This window comes from Vanellus vanellus (assembly GCF_965231255.1).
Source record: "Vanellus vanellus genome assembly, chromosome: 5".
NCBI lineage: Eukaryota > Metazoa > Chordata > Aves > Charadriiformes > Charadriidae > Vanellus > Vanellus vanellus.
Window position 1 is genome coordinate 55,138,543 of NC_138910.1, and position 21,407 is coordinate 55,159,949.

The 21,407-nt window shown below is 36.9% G+C and overlaps 2 protein-coding genes across 2 annotated transcripts in view; one reads left to right on the forward strand and one right to left on the reverse strand.

The window, feature by feature from the left end:
* CDC73 (cell division cycle 73) overlaps positions 1 to 21,407 on the forward strand; it is a gene marked incomplete at its 5' end in the record, with an annotated part of 110,214 nt that overhangs the window by 52,052 nt on the left and 36,755 nt on the right. The gene's annotated exons all lie outside the window — the stretch shown is intronic.
* On the reverse strand, positions 9,258 to 10,526 carry B3GALT2 (beta-1,3-galactosyltransferase 2; the record flags this gene model as incomplete). The annotated part of the gene is made up of 1 exon (XM_082484520.1): positions 9,258 to 10,526. One exon carries the CDS (start codon positions 10,524 to 10,526, stop codon positions 9,258 to 9,260), a length of 1,269 nt encoding a protein of 422 aa, XP_082340646.1.

Consider the following 21,407-nt stretch of genomic DNA (forward strand, 5'->3'; position numbering starts at 1 on the left):
AGGAGATTATGGTGTTTGTTTAGAAAAAATGCTTAGTTTTTCGTATTGCATCTTGTGGAGACTCACTTCTAGTGGGTTACCACATATCTTTTCGATAAGTTGAGAAAAAACTTAGCTGTGAAGGGGCAGTTGTCAAAGGTAAGTAAGACAGCAAGAAAAGAAACCTTTATTGACCATTATAAAATGAATTCCACTTTTGTTGACTCCCCAAAGCCAGGGACAAACTAGGAACATGGATTCTTGTGTCTGTATGGGCCACTGAAACCAACAAAGTGCCAAATTTTTTAGTTGGCCGTGGTGGGAGGCAATCTTTTTTTCTATGGCAACACATCTCATTGTGATCATTTTTCACTTCAAGTAACTGACAAAGTCAGTGTAAAATATGTTCAGCAAATATGTAAAGCTATTTTTGCTCAAGAGTCTTTAAGTGTCACAGAAAAAAATGGAAATTATCCAGCACCTTGCATTATAGAGCTGGTTATGATAAATGGTGTGAAGGTCAGCTACTCAGCGTCCTGGCATGGTTGAATCAGTCCATCCTTTCAGAGCATGAGCACTGTCCAACTCTGAAATTTGTCTTAACGTTAAACTGGATCATAGTTGTATATGCTAAAATGACTCTGCCAGTGAATATTTTCTTTTCAGCACTTTAAACTGATGCAAAAGTACTTTGCTATATCCTAGCTATAATGTGACAGTGTGTACTTCTTTTTGCAATTCAGTTTTGCATGGATGGTGAGAAAAAAGAAGAGACAATTAATGCTCATGATGATCAGTTTTGTCATGAACATTCTAGGATTCATCTGTTCTATGAGTAAATCAAGGTATTATGAATCCAAGTATTAGGAGTTCAGGTGCTCACAAGTCTAAGATAATACTGTCATAAGAAATGGGGGGGACACACTTCATTCCATGTAAAATCTTGCAATGAAAAAATTTTAATACAAGAACGATAGGTGTTTTTCTCTTACAGAACTTGAAGAGGTAAAATATTAGTATTTAACTGGTTATCATAAGGAGTCTTACATATAACAAAAGTAGTGTTTCTCAAAAAGGCTTGATTTATGGAATGTGTGCGGAAGATGTTAGTTAGAGAAAGTGTGTATTCATGTGTGTAAAGTTTTTTTGATGAATAGGAAGAGGGGTAGGGAAAAAATGGTATTGTGTACTTTAGTTTTTCCATTCCGCTCTGCTAGCGTGAAATTTGGACAATAAATCATTCGAACTGTTTAACTTCGACTAGTGGAAAATGAGGAAATGGTGGAAGGGAAAAAATTAAAAAATGTTGAGAGACCCATACAGTGCATTTTTTAATGAATATGGCAGCATTATGTTTTACTCACCTTAAAGCCCCCAAATTATTGGCAGAAGGCTGCCATTCCTTTATTAACTTTCATGAAAGTTGGATATCTTAAGTTGTTTGCAGCATTCGTTTCTCAACTGAATTTTGATTAGGAAGAAAATCATACCTTTGCTGGATGTAGCAAGCGAACTTGCCTGCTTTTTTAAAAGGGATAATTCACAGCTAGATAGTATAAAGTAGTAACTATGGCTTTTAAATCTGAAGAAATTATAATTTTTATAAGGTAAAATAATTGTGATTATCTGTCATTCTTCCTCTAATTATTTATTATTTTTTTTTACCATTTTGAGAATTCAGGAAGAAGATTAGCTTTTTTAAGTAATGTGCTTAACTTCCAAAATAGATAAACTGTCTCAAATTTGGTGAAATGATAGAAGTAACCTTCTGCATCGACTTTTAAAAATCATTTCAGATATGAAAGACAGAATTCTCTCATGACATTAATAGAAGCATTATTGAAAATACTTTTCTGTTGAACATACATTTATATAGGAACAATGGTTTCAGAAAGTTTGTTGGTTTGTTTTTTGTTTTTTTTTTTTTTTTTTCCCTTTTGGTATGCCTCGGTGCGCTTACAGCATAAGCTTTGTAATTTGCTTTTTGAGGAACAGATGTGTTAGTTGTCCCCTCAGGTATGTATATGATATTTACTTTTATTTTAGAGTCTTAAGTAACGTTAAGAGTACCACTGAATTGTAATCTCGTTTCTTTAAATTAATGGGACATAAAAATGTTACCCTTTTCTATGTTAAAAAACGATCAATGAAACACAATACTTTAAATTATTCAAAGATGATACAATGGGAAACTGGTTATTCTCTTGATTCAGAAGGCTGGATAATTGAGTTGAATTTTTATGTCTACAGAAATCAATGCCTAGGTGGACTTTGGAGGAATGCCTATAAAAAGACAGGCATTTGCATTAAGTGGCAGTATTAAATTTTTGACTGAGTCACAGATGATGTTTTCCAGTGTTGCATTGTTGCTTTATCATCTTGTATCAGCCACTATGTTATGGCACAACAGGCTTAAATTATGATGTAGATTTTTTTTGTATACTAAAGTCGTGCTTCTTTTGGAAGCGATGACAGCGACATAGAAATCCCGAATGAAACCTAGAATGTCTCTGTTATTCTCAAATTATTTCTTAGATCTCAGCTTGTTTAAATGCAGGATATGTTAAATATTTAGTAAAGGCAGTGAGTAAGGTCTTTGTTTTCCTTGGTGACTTCTTTGGTATTTTATTAACAACTGATTTCTTGTGGTAGTTGTTTTTTCCTGTTTTAAACTCTCAGCTTACTGAGATGTGGGAACACTTGGCTTTTCCACAAGAAAAGATGTGGTGGGGTTGTGGTTTTTCAAGAGTCGAGGTATTTAGTATTTTTATGACAGCATGGATGTTTTTAATTTAATACAAAACTTTAAAAAGTGTTAAGAATGAACTGGGAATACTGAACTTCTTGAGGACTTTTTTATGTTAAAAAGATTAATCTCTTACATCCTTGCAAGCGTGGCTATTTCCCCTAGCCTGATTTTTGTCATCCTGGGAAATTTTAAACCTTTGAGGATTTCACACTGTTCTCAGTTTCTTCATCTTTTTCAGTTGAATTAATTGCAAGACAATATCAAAGCTGGTATCCTTAAAATGTTAGCATGAGAAATGTGTTTCACACACTTCACTTTCTAATGAGGCAAAGAAAAAGAGACTTCTCTTTCTCCTCTTCTTCTCCCACTGAGCATCTGGGAGATCAGAGTGAGTGGTTCACCAAATATTCATATTAAACAGTTGAAACGTCAATTAATATTAGATAAAGTTAAATGGGCTAAAAGGAGATAGATGCACTTATTCTGATGCACTTGTCCTCAGAGGCATGCTTGTATATTCTTCAGTGCACTTTGGCTTCTGGTAAGGAAAAGCGGCTTGAAGGGTTTTCTTATTTTGTATTGGTTACAAACTGATAAATATTGTAGAAAAACACTGGTTTCCTCCTTCTCCTCCTCTCTCAGGCAAATGATACCTAGAAGATATTAGCAGCTATTCAATTCACCCTTTAGAAAGCGTATCCTTCTCTCAAGCCTTCCCAGGCAAATGAAAGCCCTTTGAGAAAAATCCCATCAAAGATCTTAGTAGTGTTGAGTTCTCCACCCTGTTACACCAACTGTGTGCAACTTAAGCGTTCAGATGGAAACCTCTGAGAGTACATAAAGCTCTAAGCAATGAGTACTCCCTGTGCTGGAGGAACAACTTTTTTTTCTTTTTTTTTTTCTTTTTTTTTTTTCTTTTTTTTTTTTCTTTTTTTTTTTTTTTTTTTTGAGAGAGAGTGGTAACTCAAGGTTACTGTCTTGCTCAGAATGTTTTGACCACAAGCATAGTCTTGAGAAAAGCGAAGGGAATGGTTCGTACCCTGTGGTTTGAGTTATACAGCAGTTAGGTCGTGAACCAAAATGCATCATTATGATCCAGTTAGTTGTTATCATGAAAACTGTCAGATTTAAATGCTTAAGAGAGCTCTTGTAACTGTTGCCATGGTAATATCAGAACGGCAACGTGGTAGTTTTCATCTATATCCTATGTTCAGCTAAATTCCTTTGCAGTCATTTAACTGTGAAAGGAAGGTACCATATTGTACCAGCTTGGATTTCTTTTGAGTTAACCAGGGACAAATGAAGACTGGCATTAACTCTTTGAAAATGAAATATAAATCCTGGATACAATTGATCTAATTTTCTTTGCTTTTGGTTTGACTGTATGCTGACAGTCCTATATGTGTGAAGTACTCTCTGTGGAGTTACTGACCTGCTATTCATGCCACCGTGTCACGTCTTGCGGTTCCTTTGGTTCTGACCATAATAAAAAGTATGCACTGCTAACACAAACTAAAAAAATTTGTTAGAAGAATGGATTTGCCTAATAATAGATTCTTATTTTCTGTGGAAGGGGAGAAGTGCAAACCCTTGTCAATAGGAATTCAGATCCTGCTTTCTGATTTGGCCTCACTTTTAATGCTTTCCGTTACCACAGAGCCTGCCCTATATTTTTTTTTTTTTTTTTTAACCTGTGAAATGTTGATCAGCTGCTGTGTTTTTAGTTTCACTCTTCTGTTTTCTGACATTCAAGAGCTTTTTTAACTGACCTACGGTAAGAAGTTGTTCTCTGCAGCCCTCCCCCAGCCTTCCACCCCGAAAAAAGCCTTTGACTTCACTTTTGCCGTGGGTACAAAGCAAAGACAACGTTCTCTTCTTTCTGACCTACATTTTCACAGTGCAGCATTGCAAAGCCGGTGGTGCAGCTTCCCTGCCTCCCTCCTTCCCCCTGTGCTCCGCTCCTGGAGCGGCTAGATCTTAGGAAGCAGAGCTGGAGATGGGAGGCGGGACTGGACGGGCTAGAGCTGTAATCTGTAGTAATACAGCAAATGCCATGTCTATTAGGTATGATCTGCCATCTGAAATGATTGTGGTCAGCAAGGGCGAGACTGCGTGCTACCTGAATCACGTGCTGTTTTGGAAGAGCGATCTGAAATGGAAAGGATGATAACGCTCTTAAAATTTGATAGGTGCAGTTATTGTAGGAGAGTTAATTAAGTAATTGTCCAATATTTATTCGCTTGTGGTATTTGACAGCATAAAATAGGGATTAAGAAATGGGTTTTTAAATTGGACAAATATGTGAACAACTACTGATGCTTTTGCAAATCAGTTACAAGCCTGTTCTTGCTAATAGCACAAATGTAAGAAATAGTAGCTTCTAATAGCATCTTCCGTCTCCCTTTCATCTCCTCCTAGGAAGTTTTCACACATTGCAATGAGTATTCATTCAAGAGATAAGATTTTCTTGCACTGTGGGATTACGTAGGTATTTTGGATTGAAGTATGATTGGGGATTGTGTTAACGTATCAGGAAAATTAGTAGAATGGCAAGCAGCCTAAAGTAATAGCTACTAGGGGCTTCCTTCCCCTCCAGTGCTTGATTTAGCTTGGATTCTGAGATAGTTAATGCGTATCTTAACATGTTAATATATTCTGAAAATATTTTATAAATACAGACTGACACATTTTATATTACTGCATTGCAAAGAAAAGCAAATTTTAAATTACTATTCCAGTAAGGCGAACCTGAAAGCCAGTCTGTCTCATCTTTTCTAGATCACTGCCATCATATAATTTTAAATTTATAGGACATAAAAATAATTTATAACACTTAAGTGAAGATCTTAATGGACACTGAAACTTCCCTCAGACCAATGACTGAGGCTTGGAAGTACCTTTATTTGTAATTTTTTTTCAGGCTGTAGCAGATCGTGAGATTTTACCTATGAGAGATCTGTCAATGGCTGGGGATAGGATCAGTTGTATTACATCAAAACCTGTAGTTGTGCATTTTCCATGCTCAAATCTATAGATGTGTGATCTGCAAATACCCCACGTCACTGAGTTAATGGGAAACTTGAAAGGAACAGTTCTGTTGCTGGTGAATAATGTGTTTTTGTGGGACTTCCATTTTGGTCATCTAGTATCAACGTGTAGATTTTTATTTAGATGAAAGTTAAATAAGTAGGGAAAAATTACGGAATTCCCATTTCTGATTTTTCTTACCATGCTTCGCTTTTCTAAGATTTTTCTTTGCCATAATAATGGTACTGATGACATTGTATACTTTTTTCCTATAATACATTGGGTCATTATGTCTTTTTGTATTTGTTTTCACCCTGAAGCAGACACACAGAGAAGTAAAAACATTTAAAGCAAATATTATACAAACTTCTATACCTCCATGAATGAAGTAGTTATATCCTTTTTTATTTTACTGCACTGCAGACATGTTAGACTTTTAGATACAAGCTTGTATCCTATTGCTAATGAAAATGCATTTTTTTTTTGTCTTACTTCATGGGGAAAGGAAGTGAGAGAACTTGTCAAAGATTTTAATGATATAAATAATTATTGCACTATTTTTAACATGAACGAACTGTTTTTATATTCTAGTAGAGTAAGCAAATAGCTTAAACACAAGCTAGAAAACAGTAAAAACATTCAGAGAATGGAATGTAGATCTTTCATTCCATAATTGCATACTTCATTATACAAGCTGTCCCTCCTGCTTCTGAAAGCTTTGTAACGAACTGTGCAAGAAAACAGTACTCGGATACAAATGATTTAAGTAACCTTTGGCTGTCTTTATAATGATTCAAATATATTTATGCAGTAGTTTCAACTGATACCCGAACATTAATACAAATTTTTAAAAATTATGTTGGACCCTTAAAAGGGCATTAAAAATGGCTTTTTATTTAGTATCTTATACTCCTCACTAGTATTTTAACTAGGAAGAGGTTTGATATACTGAACTTGTGGGCATTGTACCGTAATTCTGCCAAGCTCAGGCAGATCGGCATCATGCACGAGCTCCAAAGTGGAGTACCCGAGAGGTTGTTTGGCTGCCAAACTTATGATTCCAGTGCCAAACTATTTAAGGTTTAGTTATTAACCTCTTGGACTATACCGAGAAGCCAGTAACGGCGTTTTGGACTAGCCAGAGTTGGTAAAATCCAAGTTGAGCACGCTATAGTCTAGCTTGAAAGTGCTGAAGGCAGGGAACAGTGTTGAAGTCCCCTCCAAAAGGATGGACTGTGTTCTTGGTCAGCATTACTCGAGGAGAAGCCACTTATGGCATTGTACATCTTGCAGAACCAAACACCCCTGAGTAGTAGCTGGCTTTCGACACTTACTCTGGTTGTCTAAAACTTGCACTGTTGTGTAAAGCTTGCATATAGTTAACTTAAGCCAGGTGGCTTTCAGCTGGAATATTAACTGTGGCCTGCATTAGCTGGAAGGAAGCAGGCAGATGGAGTGGGAAGAAAACTACAAATGGGTGCTGAAAGGGTCCCAAAGGCTTTTTCTGACGCAGCTTGCACCTCTGTGTTACGTGAACGCCAATAATCATCACCAAAACTGAGTGGACGCACTTTCAATCTCTTCTGCAGAGAGTTACTATTTTTACACACATTTACTTTCCCCAGAAACGGACATTTCTACAATTTGAGGTATTTTGAAAATGCACAGATGTATTATTATCATACTTCAAATGTAGCAGATGAGAAAAATTAGTGGAGGATCACAAAAAAAAGAAACCCACCAGCGACGAGCAAATTCCCATACCCATCATCAATAAGAGCTCCTAGAATTTCTTCAGAGGGCTAGTCCAGTGTGATACAGTCTGTGTGTAAGTTCCTGGATACAGACAGCCTTACGGCTGCTCAGAGTGCTCAGTAATATGATTTGTCTTTTCATTACAAAGAAAAAAAAAAAACCTGCTGTGATCTCTGTATTGTGCATGGTGTGAAAACTAGGCTTTAAGAACTAGGGAACACTAGAAAAGTCAAGTAATGCTAAAGCTAGAAATTTATTTCTTCCTGAGCAGCTTTTCCATAAAAAGTGAAGTCTGAAGACCATAAATATAATCAATTTTATTAAATAATAAAAGTACATCAAATATTTGTATTTTATCCAATTAAAAAGTCCCAGTCAAACAGAAAACTAATCACAGTTCCGTCATTTGCTGCTAAATCAGAGGTGGGTATTGCTTACCCTGGCACTGTGACAAACAGTAATAACCTGAATCTGATACAACTCTGCTGTAAATTTGTTGGAAAATAAACTTTAAAAGTTCTGTTTGTTAGAAAACTGGAAACCTGTAAATAGATTTAACCTACTTCTCTCAACTTATTTTCAGTGGTATGTGTTGTGGCTTTAATTTCTGAAATTGCTTAGAATTTGTTTTCACCCATGTTGCTATCTGGAACTCTAAATTTTACCATGATCTAGTCTTCCCCACCTATATAACATAAGGTGTGTGGCTTAATTTTCTCCAGCAGACCTATTTTTCACCTTTTTGGCAGGCAGGAAAGAGCAAAATCAACAAAGATTTGGTTGGTTTTCTCCCTCTTTCCACAAAATGGGATGTTTTTGAGACTACAGTGAAAGACTTGAGGTTCCATTTTGCATTTCTGATCAGCCTTTTAGTTACCTTGAAGTTACAAGAGGAAATTGCACAAATTCATTGAATCTACTATTAACGATGCCGAGACGAATGTTACTTGGCACCAGATTTTAGGAGCTCGCCCTGTGACTTTTAAAGAATGAAGTAACTTTCAGTCAACTTTTTGAGAAGAATGTAGTTGAATCTGGAACACCACTTGCATTTCCAAAGGTGATGCACAAAATGGCAATTTTCTGAACTTTGATTTCATTTATCCCCTCCTTCCTAACCAAAATAAGCAACCTTCCCAAAACTGGACCTACTTAAAGAGAGTACGTACTTAGTGTTTTAGGCTTAATGGGTAGTGTCTTACTAAATCAGAAATGTGGCATTGCTAAATGTGTTGTACCTTAATGAAGTGTATAATAATTTTAATGTGGTATTTGAAGGTAAAACTGATCTGCCCTTTGTGCATTTCCTGACTTTCTCATTTTTCATTTTATAGCAATACTAGATAACAAGAAATTATTACATTGAAGAGAACTAGAGCTATGAATGCATTTTTTAAACAAAATTTTAGTGTGGAAAATAGGCTCAATTATATTTTATTGGCACATAAATCAGCATTTGTACCACCAAAGTGTGCATGCTTATTATTGCACGTTAACACAAAAATCCTTATATACCATCTCCTTTTTTTCCTCAAATTTTCTGGGAAAACCTTTTGGTTATAGTTTCATAATACTAGTGTTATTAAGAGCTATACTTTAACTTAAAAAAATAATTTTCAGACTCCACTATGTGATGGGGATCAACTAAAGGCTGTCCCATTAAGCTCATCCATTTTCACTGTACATGCGTTCAGCGGTATTTACAAATTGCACACGGAGTACATTTGAGAGAGGGAGTGTTGTCCTTCTAGTGCAGTTTACGATGGCGATACCTGCCTGCTTTTTCTTTTGCTGCATTGGCACAGGCATTGTGCTTATTTTGTTGTAAGTGGTTCCAGTATTTGATCAGTTCACTAGGTTGGAACTGATGGGAGGTAATTAGGTGGCTATATTTACAGCTGGAGTAAGAAACTCGCCAGTGATTGAAGACAAACTCGTTGGGTGGAGGCATAGGGTCAATTCGCAGCTTGGCCAGACAGATCCCCACGTATACATCCTCTAAATGTAAACGTCTGATGCTTAGGGAGACTTTAAATATTTTTTCTGCTAAATCTCCAGAAAAAACATAACCAGTTCCAGAGCAGAATACAGGATAACGTTCACTTGGATACAAATCAGGTGGCATATACCACTTACTATCCTTGTTCCTATTAGGTGCATAACCTCTCATTAAATAACCTGTAAAATACTTGTGCCTTGGAGGAAGTTCTGGTTTCAGAAGCTTGTGTATTAAATACTCGGTATTGACAAACATATCACTGTCAGTTTTCATAACATATGGAACACGGGGACAGTATGATGCAACCCAGTTCATTCCCATCAGAGTTTTAATGGTTAAATTATAGTAGGTGTCTAAGTATTCTTGTTGAATGATGTCGTGGTACTGCCTGCTTTCCTCTAGTATGGTACGCTGAAGGTATCCATTTATCTTGATGCTTAACCCCAGCAAAAAAATACGAACAATTTGGATGCCAGGTGTCAGGCTTTCGTTACCCCAAGTTTGCCGAATAGCTTGTCTAGCTTCCACCTGGCCTGGCTCTGCAGCTATGAGCAATATTAGGAAAGGGGTCTTCTCCTGGCATTTCTCAGGCTCATTGATGATATATTTGAAATGATACGAAGTTGGATGCCCCGTACCTTTCTCATTGTAAATACTTCCGTTGGCGCTGAGTGTATTTTCCAAACCAGTTACTCCTTGTGGTGACAGGTCTGTGTTGTTGGAGTTGGTGACTGTTTGAGGCCTGAGCGTCTGAGGTACGGCATCTTTCCACGCGTTCCTTAGAGAGCTGTGGTTTGTCTCGCTTTTTGTAGATCTAAATCCTCGTATAGTGTAAGCCATAGGATTTTCTTTGAATCCAGCCCTGCTTGGCAGCCAGTCGTGATGATTAAAGAACAGAAACATAGCAAAAAGAAACACGAGAGAGATCAGGCCAATGAGATGGGTGCGAAACAGAGACCTTTTGGAATTCCAGGTCATCTTTGCACAGCAGCAGTGTCGTCTTCTCCACTGAAGCATGTTGTAAGAATCCAATGATGGGATATGAGACAATGGCCAAGCAAAATGCTTTTTCGATCGTTTTTGAATCCACTGCTATTCTTTGGTATTCATTTTTTTTTTGTTCATGTCGAGTAACTGTCTCCAAATGGCTCACTCTGCAAAGATTTAAAAAAAGAAAATCAGAAATCTTTAATTTTACGTGCTTGTAATATAACAGGTTATAATGAGAAAGTAGACGTAAACATAAAATTGAGTTCAATGTTTTTTGAAAAACCAGCCCGTGTTAATATAAACAAGGTTTGATTTTTATGCTAAAAGCCAACCTTATTTTGTGATTACAGTTGACTTGATTTGTTAGCTTTTAAAAATTCTTTTTGCATGGTAGAAGTTTTGAAAAACATCCTGGGTACCGAAGATAAAACGAAAAAATAATAAATTGATCACGTTAGCAGAAAAAGTGTGAAGTAGCCATAAATAGCTTTGTGTATACTGACTGTGAAATCCTTGTACAGTGTTTGAGAAGAACTGAATGAAAAGGCCTTGATACCAGATGGAAGGCTTACTGGCATTAATTAAAATTGATTTGACGTGCAGAGGCTAGTACGGCTCACAGTTTAAAAACCTTTTTTGTAAAATGGTCATGTATTGGTGGTGGGACAGACGGCGCAAGGTTGATTATGGCAGAGTTGTGTTAGTCACAGTACACTGCTTGGTGTGTTTCCACCGGCCCCGACTGTGTTCAGAAAGTCAATGAGAAGATGCACCTGTCAAAATTAATTTTCAGGGTCCAGTAACCTCACTTCGTAGCCCTCAGATGGTAACGCAGGATAACATTTTCAGTCACCTTTTCGGCACCTTTAACCTTCTACTCCACATTGAAGGAAAATACTGAATGGAACGCTTGGCTGTTATGCCAGGCTCATATGCAGTTGATGTAAAATTAAGCTGTTGGTGGTTGTAGCTGTTGTAGTAGGCAGAAATCTGAGGTAAAAGTTTGTATTTACTGGAAGTAAAATTGTAGAACACCAAGTTCCTGGTAAACTGTCTGAAGAACATGACTTTGGGGTTTTTTCCCCTCTATAAATTTATATGTAAGTACTATAATTCTGGTATCATACAGAAATTTCAAGTATTGTTACCAACAGCTGTAACTGTAGGAAAAAGTGCCAAAGTAGTCTGTACTTCATTTTCTCTTAAATTTTTTTCATATTCAAGAGCAGAGTCAATATGGCAGCTTCATGATGCTGCATATTAAAAGCTGATCACATCATCTTGTAAATGAACCTTTCACTGCACAGTAGCAATTCATTTGTGATTTTCAATTTGCTCTAATTTATTTCTGGGCCCTAGGGTTTTGTATAGGAAAAAGGATGACAGTTGAACAGGAGTCCATAGAAAATGCTATTTCTAATATAAATGTATAATTTATTAATTGCTTTGCTATCTTCTAAAACCAATATTTGCATTAATTTCTGCATTTAAAAGCTAAGTGACATGTTATATTGGAAATTACAGGATTTTACATTGTAAGGAAGTAATTGAAGATGAGATGGCAGTTGAATACTATATATATAATACTAAATTGTGCGTGTGTGAACATTCAATCTGACTGGTTCATGTAAAGGAAAATTTGTATTTCAAAAGGGTAGGGAGAGACTCGTAACTGAGCTTTATTTTAATTGCTGTATGTCAGTTTATATATAAACAAAATAACGTGTATGCAGAAGATGCCTCATTTGCCATATTTGGAAGCAAGGGGGAAGCAGTATTGCACCGAGTTGGAATTGTCTCTCTTGCTAAACTCCACTAGGAGGAGCAAGTAAGTGGGGATTTTAACTGTGGATTGTAACACTGTAAACGTATCTAAAAAGGCAACGCTGCTCCTTAATTCTCTTTCTGAAATAGTAAAATATTTGCCTAGTGATCTATTGAGCTCTTCCCCATCGTTGTGCTGTTACACAGCGTTCATGAATTTTGTTCTCAAGCTCACCGAAAGTATTCCTGATTTTTTTTTTTTTTTTTTTTTTTTTAACCTGCTTGGGACTGATGCCACTTACCGTAGACTGAGATATCTATCAAAAATTATTTTCCAGTCTACAGCTGTTAAACATGTGTGTCTAAAGTATGTGGCCTGAATTAACTTGAAATTCCACACTACTCTTTTATGCTGCTTTAACTCAGACATTATCCTTACGTGAAAGAAAATAAGCCCCAAAGGTAGAAGACTTATGCTTATCTGACCATTTGCACCTGCTTTTGCATGCTTAGAAAATAAAGCCTGCCCTCAGAACTAATAATTTTTAGGTTCTCTGCAGTGTGCAGTGAGTTTTAAATGAACACTTAGCTATTTGGGAAGAATATCTCTGCATAAGCAAACATAAATGTCACTTCAAAGGGTACCCTAGATCTCAGGGAAATTAATTGTTTGATACCACTTTGGAGGGCAACAGTGGGAATACTAGATTAATTATCATTCCATTGCATGTGTATGCAGTTTAGGAAGAACCAGAATTTTATGAATGTGGAGTAGCAGCTAGAATTTGGGTTAATTTTGTCACACTGAATTGTTCCACTTCTAAAACTGCAGTTATTAAATGCAAATACTTCAGCAAATCTGCACTGTACTACTAATCTGTGTTTAATTTTTAACTGAGGTAGTGTTCCGTTGTGCACCTGCTTTCATGTGGCAATAGGCGAAAGTGAGAATCTGAACTTATGTAGATACTTGTGTAAACTGAAGAGTTTTCAGGTGCTGTCTTTCTATGATGCACTGAAAAAGTATCTCAGAAAAGGCAGTTGTAATGGCTGAAACCTTTTTTTTTTCTTTTTTTTTTTAGACTGCTCACATTGTGCACATTAAGATAAGTTTTACAGTGAGGGATGGAACTAGAATCATAAGAAATTTAAAGAGTAATTTCTCACTTATTTCCTTGCTTTTTCTAGGTGGGCATTTCCTAGAAAATCTTGAATCTCTGTTTGCGCTTTAAAAAGGCATTGTATGGGTAGGGGAAGGACCCACATCTGTTTCTAAGCTTCATAAAACTATTGACTAAAAAAAAAACCCACAAATAACTCTGTGTCTGATTTTCTTTGTAATTCAGGTGTAAACATTTCAAATATACAGTGGGTGTTAAGCATTTGAAATACAGCAATAGCAATTGCTCCTTTAAAAAAATACTACATGCTAGCATGCATTGTTTTAAAATAATGTAAGCTGCTGTCAATATGCGTTAAACCACCATCAAGTAGTATCATAAAAATATTGGTTTTCTCGCGCTTTTTAATTAAGGTTACTGCTTTTGCCCAAATATTTAAAATTTCATTTCACAGAAGCTTATGGACAGGTACCAACCATTGGCAGTAGGTAAAAAAAAAAAAAAAAAAAAACCACAACCCCTAAGTATAGCAAAAGGTCTCCATACAATCGCCTTGTCCTCTGAAAGTGTGTTGTTGCATGTAGCTCTGTATTTTGAAGATATGATTTATAGTAGTTCTACTTCATTTTTGGCACTTGGCTGTGCAGTCACTGATGCATAATCAAATGCCAAATATATAAACTGTGCTTGCCTCTTGAATTCTTATTTGTGGTCTGTGCTCTGCTGGTGTTTTGGTTCCTTGTACTTTCAGTTCTGCTCTATAATTATAGCTTTGCAGATTGAAGCATTCGACTTCCTATTCACACGTCCTGGATTTTCATATTTTGATTAGCTGTGTGGGTAAACTCTTTAATTAGAGGGAAGAGTTCAAAAGGCAGCCTGAGTCGGTATTCTGATAAACAGCAGCAGTGGCTGCATCTTAGGCCTCGCATAATGTGCCTGAGTTCACTTACAAACTGCGTTAATCTTTTGCACAAAACAGTACTCAGGATGGGGTTTGATGTGCAGGTTTTTAAATGTCAGATGCGAAAGTCGCACCACTAGCGAGACATGCTTCTCCAGGAGTATTGCCTGCAGGTAGAATTTTTTGTTTTAAAAGTTCTGGAAAGAGACTTTATCTTCTGGATGTCTTTAAAAGTGATCTGAAACCAGTGACTGTTGTATGCTGCATCCTTAGGTATCTGAACTCCTTCCAGTTGCAGTTGTTTTATTGCATGTTAGCATTGCCTCGGGCAAAGAAAGCACATTTGTATTGACATTTAATGATTTATTATAGCTTATTGGTAGATTCTGCAGGTAAGCACTTTCTTTCTGTAGTGTATTAAATTGCTATAGATTTAAGTCTTAAATTTGTATTGCAAATATTCATCTTGTTTGTTTGCCACTAGTGATGAAGTATTTAATTTTCAACAATAAATAGGAAAGAATGGCAATTAGGTGGAATGTCATTTTATGATCAAAGTTAAACAGTCAGTGTTTTCATACTAAACAGAAATTGCAGTGATGGCATGAGATAAGTTATGTGCTCACCATTTTGAAGGTTTGAAGGTTTCCTTTTGGGATGTCAGGGGAGCCTGATGTTACTTGTAAAACGTGGTGCCTGATTGCACTGCTCATGGTTTAAATCATGTCCAGTCTTTCGCACGCTCCCGGTTTATGCTTGGCTGCTATCAGCCTGATGACATTTTGCTTGTGTTTCGGGGGGGGGGAAATGCAAGTGCAAAAAGGTCTGAAGGTACTTCTAAGATAACGTAATTTGTCTGTGTGGTCTGTTTTGGTGGTTCGGTGCTCTCAGTGTGTCTCATCATGGCCATTTTCCCAGTGCTTTAAGATTACTTCAGATAAGGATTAATTCTGACCTAGTTTGAGAGGATTTCTAACTGTGTTTTTTCTGTGTTGGAGGGGTTTGAGTTTTTAATTTCTCAGTTAAAAGCAATCATTACAGCAGCAGCATTATCCCTTTAATCCCTCCTTTCCAGCTACACCAGCCTTGTGCAGACTGAAAGCAATGCATTTAGTAAGTGTAAGGCAGTGACATTGTGCCGTGGGAGAGGAAAACCGGCTAGAATTCTTTCTGCCTTTTCAGAGACATGTTATCTCCGGGCTCTGCAAATTAGCAACGATTGTTATCTGTAATGGCTGAAAAGGTAACAGACAAATCAAATGAATATCACACACAAGGATTTGACATACCTTCCTTGGTCAGGCCATTTATGGTGCGAGGATTATACCCACAGAAAATAGTTTTGGCACGCCATCACTTCAGCAAAAAAGATGCTATCGAACATGCGCACATCCCCCAACAGTCTGCTCCCTGCGATTGCTTTTCACAGTATCCAATCTGTCCATCTGTCTGCTCGTTGCTGTGTTACCTTCCTTGCTCATAAGTGTTGTCCTTGTCTTGGGGCTTTTTGTTCATCCTTCAGACAAAAGGACAGTAGTTCTCGTTTCTGTTGGGATCGGGGCGGTCTGGCGTTCACGGCCGACGTATTGGAGCTTTTACATCTGGTGTTTCCCTTGTCGGACAATGCGGTGCTGTGTTCTCTTCTCCTCAGTATCCATATTTCTAATGGTAATGTTAGCAGGGAGTGCTAGCGCGTAGTGGTTCAGTTGCCTTCAGTAATAGGATTTCCCCTCTGTTCCTTCCTTCATTGTTGCTAGGCAGTAATAGAAATGGTTTTGAGCTGCTTTAACCGAGGATTCTGCTCTATAAAATCCATTCCGTAGTTCCTCAGCTGCTGCACAGGCAGGCAGCAGTTTAAATGTGGGCTTTGACAGATGCTGTCTTCTGACAGAGCAGAATTTAACGTCATTGCTTGGCTGAATCCCACGTGATTGTTTGCATTCATTTTGACTAAATGCAAAGGCAGCCAGAAAGCTTCACAGGCACTTGCTCCTATTTGATAAATGATACGTACTCAGTTCAAGCACAATGATAGGTGAATAGTATAAAAATTGTATGATTATTAAATGAATGATTGAGGGTTTTTTCAAATTGTTTTCACTTTTCCTTGACAGTGTAACTTACGATTCTCTAGGGAATTTTTAATGCTAGACATTCTATTCCTGTATTCCAAAAGCTGTTCTGCAGTGCAAAGGAATTATAAGCATTTAAATACCGAAGCTTGATTTAACCCGTTTGGCTCTCTTTGACTAAAAATCTTTTGCCTTCATGCCAAAGGAAAAAAAAAAAAAAAAAAAAAATGTATTTTGCTTGTACTTCCTTTACGCAAAGCCTGATTTAACCCATTTGGCTTTCTTTGAGTATAAATCTTTCACCTTCATGCCAAAGAAAAAAATAAAAATTTATTTTGCTCATACTTCCTTTACACATGCTTAGGCTATAAAAGCTGCTTTTTGTAATCTTAGGTTAGTCAATTAAGCTGAACAATGCTAATGTATAAGCACATGCTGTTAAGCTGTCTTTCTGCTGTTAATGGCTTTCTCCCTTGGTAAAGGTCGAAGTCTGATATTGCAGAATTGGGGGCACTTGATTTCAATTATTGATGGATCTGAAATGTCTTTTATCTGTTACAGACATACCTGAATTATACAAAATGTTTTTCTGGTCCTAATGAAACTTGTGTTCCTTTCATTTCTGTCCTTTCAATACTGACCCTCCTATACTGAAGCATCTTATTATGTTTACTATATGTTATAAATAAAATATCACAATAGATAGCTTAGACAATAGAAAGCTAGCAGCATACTTACCCAAGTATTTATTAGTCACTATGTGTGTCCACTCTATTTTGAAAAGTTAATGACTAGCTCTTTAGACTGTTTTTTTTTTTTTTTTTTTTTTGTTGGGTTTTATTGAGTTGTTGGTTTGTTTTCTTTTTAGCCAAAGGATAAATAAAATATAATTGCTCTCTCATGGTATCTCTGGTTAGTAGGATTGGGGGTAGGTACATCCTCTACTGGCAAATAAGGCTTCCCCAGGCAGTCAGTGTGTTTTACTATTCTAGATACGTATTCTGATAATTTACTAGGAACATAATCAGATTTATATCCTCCTAACTAAATCAGCTGTGTACACTAACTTTCTCTATTAATTTAGTCTTGTTTTTAATGTATGCATTTCCTATCCTGATGACAATTTCCACAAATCCTATGATCCTATTTGAGGACATTTTCGGAACATGAGCATACTCCCTAAATATTAATTACAAATATAACATGCATATCAGTAAAGACTTGTATCTCCTACGCTCTAAAAAAATATTGTATTTAAATAATGAAGGGGAGGTCAGCAGGGTGGTGGGGTGAGAGAGGAGAGACCTGTGTCCAGCACCACTTACTGTTCTGGGATGATTATGAATAATTGAGGATCAGTGCTTTGAAAGGTTGCATGTGTGCTCAGTCTACTGAATTTTCCACTTAAATGCACAAAGCTTTCTTATCCTTACCCTATATAATATACAGAACTTTATATAATCTGTTGCTGTATGTATAGAAGTATGTGACAGAGTTTGGCTAGGAGTATTGTCAATTTGCTGTGTTCTGAGCTATGAGTAGGATATTGACTGGGATATTTGTGTAGTTAATTTACTCGTGTTGATTTACATAGAAGCAAGTAATGGGGTTTTTTTGCATACCAGCATGTAAATCTGCCTCTGATTTTCGAATTTTTAGGTAAGACACATAGCATTGTATTCGGGAAACAAGTCTAAATTTCAGCAGAATGGTTATTAAAATCCATAGTGTTTCCACTTAATTTGTTCACTACCGCTTCACTATACCTGAAGCGTAAGGTTTGTGAGTTATGTGTAGTAAGTTTACACATTGGGGCAGGCAGAGCTGGTTTTATGTTTCAATAGATGCTCATTAGTAAATATTAAATGTACAAAAATCCCAAGGGCCTTTTTTTCTGAACAGAATATGTTTTAAAGTGAATTTAGAAGGGAACGAATGTCAGCTTTAGCTTTTAATTATATGACCATATCGCTTTTGTGCATAGCTTGTAAAGTTCAGGCAGAACTGTTGCCTGTTGATATGTGTAAAATTTGTCATCTTGCCATGTGAACAAATTGAATATTGAATTCTTGAATCTTAATGAACAATTTCTTATGTTCACTCATTCTTTGCTTTTAAAGGATGAGCAGCTCATTTTTCAGAAAAGTAAGGAAAAGCTTTGATTTTTCCACTGCTTTCTATCTGGGTGTGGCTGATGTAGCTTTAAAGAGTCAAAGTTTCAGGAACGTATTCCTTTTCTTCTAGAGCACTTTCTTTACTATTTTTATACGATACTGACTGTTTCTGGGTATTTCAGGAGGGCAGAGCTTGCTTTGTACTGGAAATATGACCTGAAGGTTTGAGTAATCTTGTTGGGCTGGAGGTTGGAATGAGCTTTATTTCGGCTAAAACTCACCGTGAAGGGTCAGTGGACTGCTTGTTCTTGATCCAAGGAATAGTATGTTCTGCAATGTTACTATGGTTACATCCTAAATTAGAAGCTGCAATGTTAGTGTTTGAAATGCTGGCATCTATTAAGGCTAAGGAGGAGTTACTCTGATGTGATGTGAAGATGTGCAGCGTGTGTGTAAGGAACACTACGGAGTTACCGTGCCCAGTGAAAGCTTGACAGTTCAGTGAGTTCTGCAAAGCTAGAAGCAGATGGAAGGAGTAAAAGACATCTGCTTAAAATAACCTGTGCACGTGACAACTGTGAACTATGCAAAATGTACTTATGCATAACAAAGGTGTGTGAGTTTGCAATATTTTCTTCAAAAAACTTAAACTTCCTGCATGTCATCTGCAGAGGGTGTCAGTAGAATCATGTCTAACTGGTTTTAAAATAAATCAGACACTAAGGTTGAGCCATTAAATAAAGTTCTCTTTTGACAACATTAACAGAAGTTTCTCAAAGCAATTTAGAGTACTCGCGATAGTCAGGTGTGTACTGCTTGGTAATTTTCTGCCTGGTGGCCGTGAGTCCCATGAAAGTTAAACTAAATACGTACATCATAGCTGACCTGTCAACTGAATGTTCCCATATGGAATGTGCTTTCTGGATACTTCATGAGTACTTTGCAAAGATTATTCTATTTTATCATAGAAACATGTAGTATTATTTCAGCTGTAATGTGTTGAAAACCTTTCAAGTGACAGTTCAAAATGATTAATGGCAACATTTTCAAGGCTGGTTATTTGCTTTTAAACTTTATTCTGGAAATGTGTTAATACAGAACGTCATAAATGCTTAGTTTCAATTTTCTGTGTTAAGAATTATTAGGTATATGGCCAGTGGCCATTCTGTTCGTCTGCCATTAGTCATTTAGAGTGGAGAGGACAGGGTTGTAGAATATTTGTAATTTACTTGGCTACTTTGTGATCCCAATGTGTTTCATAACTATCACAAGCATGTTTTTAACTGAATGAGAAATAGCAATCTAGAAATGACCACAAGTGTCAGTATTGCCTGCCTTATATTCCTTAGCAGATTTTCACCATTGCTTAGCTAGTTGAGAAACCCAGCTTACACTTGGTACATTTTTTTTTTAATAAATGGCCAAGATTTTGCACTCTATTGTAATCACACCCAAGTCATAAACTTAGTGATTTAATTCATATTTGACTGACTTAAACTTAAAAGAGAAATACAGCAATAACAATCAATCTGAAATGGTGACAACACTGGAAAAGGTTTCCAGTTATTGTGAAATGTGTATATTTTTGTTTGCTAATGCGTAGTTGATAATTGTATAATTCAGTAAGGAATATAAGCACATCCCTTAAGTTTGCAAAGTTGTGAGAGAAAAGACTGAATGATCTTTTCAAATCAGGAGGGTACTTCTTATTTCATGTGCCTTAGGAAACGTTTCAAGGGATGTTTCATAATTCCGAAGCTTGTATTTTTTTTATTAAGTAAACTGACATTCTAGGTATCTAACTGGAATTCAGTCCTTTCTCCCATCACAGCCTCCTGTGAGGAACACAGGTTTGGAACGCTTCAAAATTCACTTGAAAAGCCAAAGTACAAAATGGTTTTGGTCTACTTTATTTCTGTTCTGGTTTTGTGTGTTATGCAAATTTTGCATATTGGATGCAATTGGATGTCCAGACACGTTTCTTTCCTCAATAATGTGTTGTTTGCTTTATGACATTGTCTTTCTTCTCTGTATTTTGATTTTTCATGTCTTCCCCCAGGCTTTGCATCTAATTATTGCTGATCTCAAGTGCTAAATGCAGATTATTTTTTTTTTTTTTTCCTGGGGATGGACAATATAATTTCATTTGTATTGTGCACTATTTTTGGTTGCGCAGTTCTCCCCTGATGAACTGAAAGTCCAGTGCCAGCAGTAATATTTTCTGCCTGTCACAAGTGTTCCTTTTGCATTCTGTGAAGAGTGGGGACTTCGTGAAGCTTTGATTCAGCATAGCAGGAGGGAGAAGACCAACCAGCAGAAGCACGAGAAGTTCACAGGCAGCTTAAAGAACGACTGGAAAACAGACTTCTGGTTTTCCCCTAACCGTATGACTTGTTTCATTTCACCCGCCTGCACTATGAGATCAAGTTACCCCTAACACCCACCTTCACACCCCCAGCATGAGAACTTTAAATGAAAATTCTTATGGAAAATGAGACTTTGGGGAGGAGCTGATTCTATGTATCAAATCTCTTAAAGCAGGAAGATGGCATCCTGGGGGAGTTAATAGGTCAGCAGTCTTATGCCTAAGGAGAAAAATGCCTTGTTCCTGCTGTTACCACCCATCCAGCCCCTTCTCTCTGCCCGATTCCTTCCCGCAACAGGCACAGAAAGACCCTTTTCCCTTAAGCTATCATCAGGCATCCAGCGTTTCTCTCCCAATGATTTGAAGAGTCTTGCCTATCAGGCTCATCACCAGCATGCAGACCTCCTGCCCAGCAGCCTTCCTTTTGGAAGGCTGATTAAGAGATTAGCAGCTCCAACTGTTCATCTTGCTCACTAAATTTTTTCCCCGGTGTATGTGAGTATGGAGGCATTTGGTCACCCTCAAAAATTCCTAGTTTTGAAGTTGAAATTGGTGAAGCAGATCTTTA